We start from the raw sequence: 11668 nt of genomic DNA on the forward strand, positions 1-11668 counted from the left end.
ATAACTGTTAAGAGGGAGTGATTTTATATTCATAGCAAACTATTTTTCATAACGAGGAAAATATCAGCAATGTTAAGTGGTGAGAGCTTTTATATTCGTTTTAAAGGGAATGGCTGCAATGAATGGCAATGAATGTAGTGGTGCCTCCACCCAGGAGCTTGACATGATGATGTGAAATCCATATATCCTGTCCTGTCTGCATCAACAAGCCACATGTGTTGTTACTGAAGATGTGTGGAGAGCTTTTAGTTCAGGATGTCTGGATTTGCCTCGCTGACGGTTAACAGCTGATGATAGTGAGGGATGACGGTGTGAAAATAAAGACAGAAACAGACTGTGAGTGACTACCGTTATTTTGTCTTGCCTCTCCATGAAATAAAACACTTGTGGGTTATGGACAAATCTCAACTTCATGTGATAAAACAAAATGATTCCCTACATAAGGCCAAAGACAGACTGCAGGTTCATTGTGTTTATAAGCAGGTTCCCAAAGAACAGTGCACAACTCCTCCCATACAAGTTTATTCACAGAAAGCAAAAAGACATAGGTTCCAAACGAAGCAAGACCGAGCCTCAAATCATTGACAAATGAGATCAGTCATTATGTGTCAAATATTTATTCTTTTAAAACGTTTATTATTGATTAAATTCATGTAGGGAAAAATGAATAGTACATCTCTTTTCTCCAGTGTACAGCAAACCACAGCTGATAAGTGTGTTTCAACCATAGCACACAGGGCATGTTCACACATGCGCCGCTTACGTGTGCTAATTATGTGTGTATGTTCTATATTGAATATAAACACACAAATATATTTATATATACATACACATAATGAATAGAAATCATACGGTCTGAGATTTGATACCAATTCTCCGCTGCCTCGGCCCCTCGAGTTGTGGCACCGCCCGCCTGGGAGCTTTTCTCGCAAACACAAACGCACCCCACCCGGCGGCCAGAGTCTGCTCAGAGGATGAAAGCATCTGAATGTTTCCAGCCTGTATCCGTCAATTATTCTCCCAAAAACAAAACAATACAAACAAAGACAAATGTCAGTAATAAAGAGCATATTTCTGTTTGGCCATCCTGCGATGCTTCACCCTCTGCAGCGAAACCCTGGCTTGTCCACATGGGGAGGGAGAGATGCTCAGTCCCAGTGCTGCAGTTCATCCCCATTAGCTTTTGTATTAACACACCACTCCCACTGTCTGCCATAGTCAAGACGAAACACTGTACGGTAACACTTCAGTTGAATGGGTAACGAGATTGCGACAGGTAATCGAGAAAAGAAAAGAAAGAATATGACACCGACCTTAACATTAGTTAACAGTTAAGAATATTCTGCAAGCTGAGAAAACAAATCCTTGACAGGTTTGACTACTAAATGCATGTCAGGCATTACCTTATACATACCCCTTCAAACAAAGTGTTACATGCTCAACAACAGACAAAACGAGGGTATAAACCACAGTTTGCTATGGATTGGGGGGGGGGGGGGGGTCACTGCAACGACTACAAGAAGCCCGTTTTCCAGCTCCTGTCTTCCAGGCACAAAGAGAGTAAGAGCCTCGCGCTGATGGTCGAGTCCGTGGAAAATCGGCCCGAGTGCAGGAGGTGAGTCCATCGCTGTGAGGTGGAGGTGCTGATGTGTGGGGGTGTCAGGTGCTTGGGAGGGGAGAGGGGAGGCCAGGGGCTACGGTGTGGGGGGGGTGAGAGAGAGAGAGAGAGAGAGAGAGAGAGAGAGAGAGAGAGAGAGAGAGAGAGAGAGAGAGAGAGAGAGAGAGAGGGCAGCACACCCTGAGGACTCAGCAGGGTCCCATCAGACCCCGACTCACCCTACCTCCACTTGGCCGACAGGGGGCCGCTATGGCAACAGTCCAATAAGGGGCGCCACTGAGCTCCTAAATAATTTTTTTTTCTATAATATTGGCAGTATCATCGTTTTAAAAAAACACACAAGATGGAAGAAAAAGTTTAAAAGCAAACTCTTTGAAAGCATGGTAAGACTGCAGTGAACGGTGCCGTCAGAAGCCCCATGTCCCAGAGCGTCGGGAGTGGTTCACTGCTCCGCAGCACTTTAAAAAACAACAAAAAAAATGAAAACAAAAATTCAGGTTGTTGGCTCAGCACTACTGGAGGTTAGAGGGGAGAGGGAAGGAAGCTTGGCAAAATATAGACAAGAAACAACAAAAAAAAAAAAAAAAAAAAAAAAGGTTGATAAGTCACCAGTTCTGTCCATTGGATTAGTTGCTAAAGCTTGCCTACCAATCATCATCATCATCCTCATCATCCATGCGATTTTTTTTTTTTCCCCATCAATTCAAATAAAACAAAAACTAGCAGTTCATGATCTCTTGGCGTGAGCAGTGGCGATGCAGGTGTCTGAAAGAAAACGCAGAAAGGTCGCGAACCCTCGCTTCTCACTTAGACGCCTGTTCCAATAACCACCTCTCTACCCCCCCCACCCAACCCACCCCCCCAAAAAATAAAGAAAAAATAAATCAAAAAAAAAAAAAGTGACTCCTCCTCCTCAGGCGCAGAGCTTCACTTGACTCGTAATGTCCCGTGTGAAGTGGAATGAGGAGAGGCGAGATACTGATGTAAGAATATGGGTATATGTGTATATAAATCTGAGCGTTATGGCGGTCAGTTGTCAGCTTGCAGGTCCTTCGAGAAAGGAGGACCTCTGCTCAATAGTGCCCATCTGCTGGATTCCAAATAAAACTCCATCTGACTTCTAATAAAATCTGTACATTATTTTTTAAAGTCTTCATGATTTGTTTGTCCAAAGGGGACGTATTTTTTTTTTCTCTTCCATTTATTTATTTTTTTTTCTTTCGTCGTATATTTATTAAATCTTTTATACTGCTCTTTAATTTAGATGCTTGGAGTCCCATCGTGTGTGTATGCGTGTGTGTTCTCTGAAGGAAAAAAGAAGACGCTGCTGGCCTGCTGCGGGGCGGCTTTGAGTTCGCTAGCAGCACTTTTTCTTTCGTTTACTGTTCCTGGTGAGTTTGACCACGTCGTTCTGTTGCTGCTGCTGCTGCTTGGCGAGCACCTCCTTCTTGGCTCTTAGCACTAGCTCTGTGATGCAGTTGAACATCTGGGGGAGAGGCACAAACCGACAGAGAGTGGTGAGTGAGGCATTAAGTCAACCAGAGGAGCCACATCAAACACTGCAGTTTGTGAATAGTATGCAGATCAGGCTCTTGCAGCATGGGAAGCGACCGCTGCCATGATGCAACACCAATCCCTTGTTGTGGCTGAAATCTGTTCATTATTTCCTAGCTTGGATTTTTCCAATCTGAACTCAACCAAACCTGAATCCTGGTATTTTCATCGTACTGCATAGATATTTACGCACTAAGCCACTGCAAATTCAGCCTACTGATCAGCAGGTATAATATACGGACACGCCGCCTACTTGCAGCCTTCAAATGACCTCCTCTCACAACAACTCTGAGTACCAGGCGTGTCCCAGAAACCACTCTAGACAAATACTTCAGTCTGCTGCATTCCCCGGCCGGGGAGAGAAACAATGAGCTACCTCTTCCACGTTGATGTTCTCTTTCGCACTCGTCTCAAACAGGTTGATGCCCATCTGCTCGGCAAACTTCTGCGCGTCAGTCGTCTCGACCACCTTGGAGTTGGGGTCGTCGTTCTTGTTTCCCACTGCGAAAGTAAAATATTACCAACACGGTGAATTAGGATTGAATTTCCATGAGTAAATGCGAGGTGGAGGAGACAGAACTGCACAGAGTCTAAGTTCAGCAAGGATACAAGGACGCATCCTTGCTTTGTGTTGAGGGAACTATTCTTAAAATTGCTTGAAGAAAAAAAAAAGAAAAAAGATGCTCACTGGAATCAAGGGTAGAATCTATTTTAAAGAAAAGAAAGTCAAGGCGCAGCCAAGGTGACGGGAGTGCCTCGACTTTCTCTGCGGTGACGGCACACTGAAAGGGAGCGGACTCACCTAATATCCGGCACACGTCGTCACAGTTCTGGTTGATTTCATGTAGCCATCGTTTGACGTTAACGAAGGACTCGGCACTCGTGACGTCGTATACCACTATGACCCCGTGCGTCCCCCTGTAGTATCTGAGAGTGCAGAGAGAGGAGGACAGTTAGCTGGCGTCCAGCAGGGGGAGACAAACCTGGAAAAACTCAACTTGGACGAGACACAACTTCATCATTTTTAAATTGTCAACAAATTCCACAATATTGCCATACTGATTTAAAAATGGCTATGACTCATCAGATTCCAGTCTGAACAAGCTCAGCCAACACTGAACATTTGGCAGTCTACCAATAATAGCCATAAAGGTACACAGTGCCAAAAATACAGAATTGTTTGGACCGACCCAATAAACTTGATCAAAGGTCTATAGTCGTATAATCAATTAAAAGGTAGAGTAATGCTACGCTGTGGTGTGTCAGTAGGGTTAACAGGACTGAGGGAGGGGCTGCTTGCAGGTGGGAACCAAGGAAGAAAGTCCAAAGAACTTAGAGGATCCCAATCTGTCATGAACAGAAGGCCGGCGCTCCTGTAAACCTGCAGCCGGGGCCTGAAAAAGTGTCCCAGCAGGCCCCAGAGAGAGGGAGCATCCCCAATCTAGCTGCACTGCACTGCGCCAAACACAAACACAAAGAACCTTTTGTCAGGCTTATTGTGCATGTGTGTGTGTGTGTGTGTGTGTCTCTCAGTGTTTCTGCCTGGTGTGACAGCGTGGGGATACAGTGCTGTCTGAGTATGTCCCCCCAGTGTCCAGCAGTAATGGGCCACCAGGCAGCAGGGTGTGTGTGCGGGGGCTCTGCACACATGAATGGAGAACCACAAACCACCAGACGCACAGCAGGCATGACCAGACCAGACTCCAGCCACCTTTTCTGCAGTAAAAACGCTGAATGAACAGGGTAATAAAATGTTAATAAACTAGACTTTTGACTCGAACGCCATGAATCAACTATTGAAAGAAATTCAAGGCCTTCCAGACAGAGAGACTCTGTCAATGACTGTTTTTCTCCATTTTCAGGATATGTTTTTCTAGGACGTCGTTATGTGTTTTTTTGTTTACAGCTGAAATGTAAAAATACTTGGTGTAAACCTGGCTTTGAGACACTATCATGGTGGATACTGTCTGCGAGTTTCATTAAAGTAAATCCAAGACTTTTCAAGACCTTGTAATGCTGGTTTGAATTAAATACAACACCAGTTTTGTCACTAAAATGAACATGAAAATGAAATAAGTGCCCTATGAGAGTACAGGTCTGCATCACTGGGCTGATTTCCCAGTAGAAAAACAGTGCAACAACAAACCACATTATCAAAAACCTCTAAACTGAAATTAAGAGTTAAAGGTTATATTTAACAGTATCCAAGGACTTTTGAGGCCTTGAATTTAGGGAATCAAATTCAAGACGTTTTGAGACGTCCCCAGGCTAATGTCCAGTCCAGATGGCAGCCATGGGAGGAGGACAGGCTGACAGACGGAGAGTCGGACATATGGTCTACCGACCCTGGCTGGTCTGACCGAGCGGAGCGAGCAAGGCTCTCCCCACGAGCCATCTCTGTGGTGAAATTCACTTACGACCTAATGAGGCACCACGCCACTCTACTTCAGCACAATTAACAATCGGCCTAAACAGGCCGGCTCTGCGCGGCGGTGGGATTCCCGCAGAACGGCCGGCAGCCGGGCTTCCAAAGTAGGACGGTCGTACTCCTCGGGGGCTGAAGCGTCAGCACTGCAGAGGATTTCAAGCTTTCTGGATGAATTTGACATTCAGGCCCTCCTCGCTGCAGCCGAGCGAGCACATAACAACCACAACTATCGAACATGCCCTATTGGCCTCGCTCCGGACCGAACCCGCACTGCTGGGACAGCGACAGCTTAATGGCCGATAAATGCCGTCTCCGTCTGCCCCGGTCAAAGTCAGAAAGGGGTGAGCAGGTAAAATGACTGCAGTGTCAAAACACACTGCAGTCTAAGTCACATCCATGTTGTGCTCATCAGAGCTGCTCAGAAGCTTTCTGATAGATATCCTCACACAGAGAGAGCAGCAGTCCACAGCCCCGTCCTGTACAGCAGCATTCTTACCCAGCAACACCGACCGGTCATTCAGGCAGAGCTCTTATTCAGGACTGAAATGCGTGGAGGAGGGTGGTTGCAGATTCTGAAGCCCTATGGCTGGGGCAACCATCGCAAGATAGAAAATATCCACTTAAGTAAAAATAAATAAATAAATCAGAAAGCACTGTCAAGCCTGTCCATGTAAATTGCACTATAATAGAAATGGTCCATATTCCAGCCAGCACTTTACAAGGGAAAAGAAATGATCAATTTGACAGCAGGCGGTAGCGCCAGACACTGTACACATAAGTAATAAGAGTAAGAGTAATTGGTTGTCAGACACAGTGAGGGACACTCAGGTAAAAAAGAACAGCTGGCAGAAATAGGAGCACATTACGCCCCTACAATTTAGGGTTTCAAAGTCAATCACAGGGAAAACTACATTGAAGAATCTCAATGACAGAGCCAACTGGTCACAAATATAATCCTACCATCCTAGAAATAAAAAATGTGTAATATTACTAACGCCGGAGGCATAACTGCTTGTTTAGTTCATCATTTTTAAAAAGGTTTCCATTATAGATGCTGGTTCATGGTAACTTGTTTTAAAAACATATTTTAAGCAATATTTTATTACAATAACTTTGCAGCAGCCACCCATTCTTGCCCACAAAAGAAAGTTGACTATAAAACGTTCTCCTGTAGGCCAGCTATGAAAACCTCATGTGAATGTAATGTAATCTGGTTTTACTCATTAGCATCATGTTGTCAGCCAGCAGAACACCGCTGGAGTCGAGGCTAATGAGGCAGGGTGCTTTGCGAGCTTGTGTTTTTGATAGTTTTTATTAGTGTGCAGCGAGTGCATTTGATTTGTCTGTGGGTCAGCTGAGGCGTAGAGAAGCAGCGGGCCAAACTGAACAGACAACAAAAATCACTGGGCAGCCAGATTTAGCTCACGGGCCTTGTGTCTTACACATGTGTTTGACATCAGTGTTTCTTGAGCGATGAGTCGGGGCCGTCTGTGGCGTCTCGCCACATAACAAGGGCACTAATGTGCTTAATTATGCCTGAATTCCTGGGTGAGACCATATCTACTCAGTTTGGGTCCTGGGCTTAAAGCATTTTGGAGGCCCTGCTCTACATCATTGTGAAGCTATGGTGATGGGGATGCTAAAAAGACGCCCAGCCCCTGCCGTCATGTAGTGCTATGTGACCAGGAGCCTCCCTCTGACATCTGTAATTAGGATCTGTGGGGAATTCCACCCAGTTTCAAAGTGCAGTGCTAACTTATTCTAGTTGTCGATGAACTGCCTCCTCAAATAATAAAGTACCTTCACCTAAAGGTCTGTGCTACTGTGTGCTGAGTGTGTGGGTGTGTGTGTGGGTGTGTGTGCGATCTACTCACGTGGAAGTGATGGTGCGGAATCGCTCCTGCCCTGCTGTATCCCAGATCTGTAGCTTCACCTTCTCCCCATTGATCTCCACTGTCCGGATCTTAAAGTCAACTCCGATTGTGGTGATATAGCTACCTGCAGAACACACACACAGACGAAAGCAGGTTTAATGACCAAGATCCAAAAAGCATGAACCCCTAGATTTCTGTTCAGAAAGAGCTACACTGCACACTGAGGTAGGACTACTTACCTGAAAACGTGTTGTCTGCAAATCGCAGGAGGAGACTGCTCTTCCCCACTCCTGAAGAAGAAACAGCACAGAGTGAGCTTTACAGTACAACAATAAACTGTGAGAACACCAAAGCATTCCTTATGACTTCTTCACATTGGCTTTCAAACAAAATCCTCTATTTGTCTGAGGAGAAGCACGTTGAGAGAGGATTTTGGGGTTATGATGTGTAAACACATTGTGCACCACATAGAGTGAGTAACTTTCCAGTGAGTTTTCTTTTTTCATATATCCTAGTTACCCAAGAAGAGTAACAACACGTGACCGCTGTAAACCAAAAACAAGACGTCAACCTAAACGGCTAGTGTAATCCTTGTGTACATAAAGAATTGGTCTTGGAGGCTAAGTTGCACTTACTGCACAATGTATCCGTTGAGGGTTGAATACACAAGATGCAAAAGAATTAGAAGTTCTGAAACTCCAAATATCTGGATGTACTGTCAAGGCAGAGAAGTTGACTTGCCAGTACAGCAGACCGCTGTGTTTATCTGAACCTGAGTGACACAAAACTATATTCTATTATGTAAAATGGTTGTAATTTTTTCAAAAACATTTGAAACTGTAATTTTCAAGACTTAAGACTTTTAAGAACATTTCAGAGGGCATACATGCTTATTCATTTGAGTAAGCTATAGATTTCATTCGTAGAGTATAATTCCCCAGGATTCAAGGTAAATAAGATTCCAATCTACATTTACAATTTAGGCATTTAGCTGCCGCTCATATCCAGAGAGATTTACAATCAATGCAACAGTAGAATAAGCTTTAATTCATACATCACCAACATTACAAACAACCAATACTCAGGAGGGCGAAGGTCAAAGCCGCAGCATCATGACAATATATGGAAAAAATACTAGTGGGTTCCTAAAATGACTGTGTACAATAGACAAGATTCAGTAAAAAATATAAGAGCTGTAGAGAGAAAAGATAGAAAAGTCTTTTGTTTTTTTTTATACGAGGACAGGAGCATGATCAGGGTCAAGCAGAGGAGAAAGACGGAGGAGAGGGAAATGTGATTTAGGAGGTAGGAGGAAGGGGGGAGAGGGATCAGAGCAGCTTCTAGAGTAGATTAGCTGTCAGGTTATGATGGCAGGTAGGCAGTGACTCTGCTGTCCAGACTGGGGCGGGTCTCTACCTACACCACTGTTACTTAGCGTACCTATTGTGTCACTGTCATCTCATGTTTGATCGGCCCAGACATAAAAGCTCTCAAATTCCTGCGGTCTCCACTCCACAGAGTTTTCTTCAAACAAACAATAACAGAAGCGGCAAAGCAGAAGAGAGATCATCTCCTTTTTGTTCTTATAGCTTTAATATGCTAAGCCTCCCTGCTGTCTGTCCAAAAACCACAATTTCACTCATTTGGTTATCAGTGACAGAACAATTCCTGCAATTTGCATTTTCAACTATTGAAGATTGTTGCTTAGATGTTGTCGCACGGCACTAGATTTGGTATATATACATACAGTACTGTGCAAAAGTCTTAGGCACATGTAAAAAAACATCCATATAACAAAGATGCTTTCAAAAATAATGAAATGAAAAGTTTCTCCATCCATATCAACGAAATGTACTATAAAGAGCAGTCTACTGACACACCAATGCAGAAAACAAATAAACATCAAAGATACATTTTATATAAAAAAGCTAGGGTGCCTAAGACTTTTGCACAGTACTGTATATGTATCACACCTAGCCCCTCCGTAGGTCTTGTAATGGACTAGTGATTAACATCTTGTCTGATCAAGAACACACTCACGACCAGCATGACACCAATTCAGGTCAACGACATGCAAAATCAGATGCCAGATCTGTGTAATGAAATACACTACAGTCTTTGTTTTAGCGTAACCTAACTGAGCGCGTCTCATACCACTCTCCATGGGAAGGTATGTCATATGCAACGCTAGTGTGGTAGACCAGAGACTAACCAAGTTTAGCTAAATGACAAAACTCAGCCCCATTACAGGTTGAAAACCATGCGTGAGGAACGGATGATTGTCGGCGGTAGATCGTCTACATGAGGAAATGCAGCTGAGGAGAGGCAGTGGTTAGAGCATCTTGCCTAGATAATCTCAGTGCAGCGCTGCAAACAGTGGTGCTTCCATGCTGCAGCTGAGGGACACTGGCCCCTGTGTGTGAGTGGCAGTGAAGGGCTTGCTGTGCTGCCTTGCCCTCTATTGTGACCAGCCAGCTGATGGGGTAGTGCCAGGATCGGGAGGGTCAATGAATGCAAAGATCTTTCCCCACAAAGAGGTCCCGCAGGATGTGGATCTACTGAGGGTGGAGTCCCATTAAAAAGTCATGTTTTCACCTTAATACAGAGGAACAAATGAAAGAGCAAGAGCAATGAAAGATCCTTATTAATCATCAGCACATTGCCATTATGCATCTACCTGTTATTGTGATCTTCATTCAGTCAATAAACCCATCTATTTGTTGCCTTTAGTTTTAACATTATACAGACCAGCTAGAGTCCAGGTCAATTCAATGCTCTAGATGAGCCACATATCAGTAATACTGGACAGATAAACTTAGGAAAAGTTAACTAACCAGTCCAATAGTCCTTAATGACTTTGAGCCTCAGCAGCTAGGATCAAAACAATCAGGAATGGCTACACAAGATGCAAGTCATGCACTTGATTTAGTGAAGCTAACGTTAACGTTACGTCTCTTGTTAATTAACGTTAATCTAACAGTCAAACACTTAACTATACCTAGCTTGGCTAGCTAATGATGAAAACCAAGACTGCAGTGCAGCGTTCCTATTTTATCAAGGAGCACCTTTTAACTGTTGCTAACCAGCTAAATAACAAAATAGACATTATTAACTCAGTTAACTTAACCCTGTGCAGTAAACATAACTATAGTTATTTTTATTTTTATGTAGATAGTCCACAACTTCAAAGAAGGCCAGCTTCGTAGGCCAGCTAGCAAACAGTTAGCTACATGGCTAAACTTGCAAATGTTATGTTAGCTTAACTTCCAGTTAGCTAGCTAATGAGATACCAACAAGAAACCAAATTAGAGGAATCTGTTAACGCCCTTAACGCTAATTAACGTACTGTGTGTGTTGTTGTATGGCTAATTCAAAATAATTTCACCCTGTGTGCAAACAAGACCAGAAAATCTTCAAGAGAGAGTCGTACCCTGATCTGCAGGCGATATCCGGCCTGATCGGCTGACATGCCCAGCCCTGATACACAACCTCCGCCCTGTCACCGCTAACGTTACGAAATGCTCATGGATGTGTGTATTACATAACTCATTTCCATACAGAAAATAAAAACTACTACGTTTTAAATGTGTCAGAAAAGCACACGGTGGGACTGGAGCGACATTTCTGCTTCTCTCCTTACAAAAAACATGATAAGGCCCATTTCCCGTCCCGCATCCCCGGCGTCGGCTTACCGCTGTCACCGATGATGAGCAGCTTGAAGAGGTAATCGTAGTCCCTGGCCATGCCGGTAGCTGGTGGCTCACCGCCGCCTGATGCCGCTTCTTTGCTCTGTTCGCTGTCCGCCCCCCTTGGCCCGTAAATTTACCAGCCCCGAAACCCCCCGGTATGAAAGAAAACGACCACTACCGATGCTACAACTGCTAGCCCCCCGAGCCGGCGGCGTTTTTCTCGGGGTTTCGCGGCGTCAGCAATCCTCTCCCTCCGCTGCAAACAGCCGGAAACTCCGCTTCCTTCTCTGGTGGAGCTGCACCCAACTCTGACCCGGCCTCACTGCGCAGGCTCCTGCTACGATAGTAGGACAGAGGATCCGTCCCGTCCCATTGATGAACACCGACTAACGTTACACTCATGGTACGACAGCATCCAGTAGATCCATCCCATGATCCAACTGAATAACACTAGCCAGACTCATTGTACAATACTAGGACATGGTTAATTATCCAATTTTAAAAC

At 44.4% G+C, this 11668-nt stretch overlaps 1 protein-coding gene across 2 annotated transcripts; it reads right to left on the bottom strand.

The window, feature by feature from the left end:
- Positions 1 to 462: 462 nt before the first annotated feature.
- On the bottom strand, positions 463 to 11454 carry rab35b (RAB35, member RAS oncogene family b). 2 transcript variants are annotated; one of them, XM_071922259.2, is made up of 6 exons: positions 11167 to 11454; positions 7714 to 7764; positions 7475 to 7598; positions 3975 to 4099; positions 3549 to 3673; positions 480 to 3104 (listed from the first exon to the last, which is right to left on the bottom strand). In XM_071922259.2, exons 1-6 carry the CDS (start codon positions 11216 to 11218, stop codon positions 2976 to 2978), a joined length of 606 nt encoding a protein of 201 aa, XP_071778360.1. In that variant the 5' UTR covers positions 11219 to 11454; the 3' UTR covers positions 480 to 2975. The 2 variants fall into 2 exon arrangements, with proteins under 2 accessions (XP_071778361.1, XP_071778360.1); XM_071922260.2 differs by lacking the exon at positions 3549 to 3673 and having other exon boundaries at positions 463 to 3104.
- Positions 11455 to 11668: the final 214 nt, after the last annotated feature.

Source organism: Centroberyx gerrardi, chromosome 8 (assembly GCF_048128805.1).
Source record: "Centroberyx gerrardi isolate f3 chromosome 8, fCenGer3.hap1.cur.20231027, whole genome shotgun sequence".
Classification (NCBI taxonomy): domain Eukaryota; kingdom Metazoa; phylum Chordata; class Actinopteri; order Beryciformes; family Berycidae; genus Centroberyx; species Centroberyx gerrardi.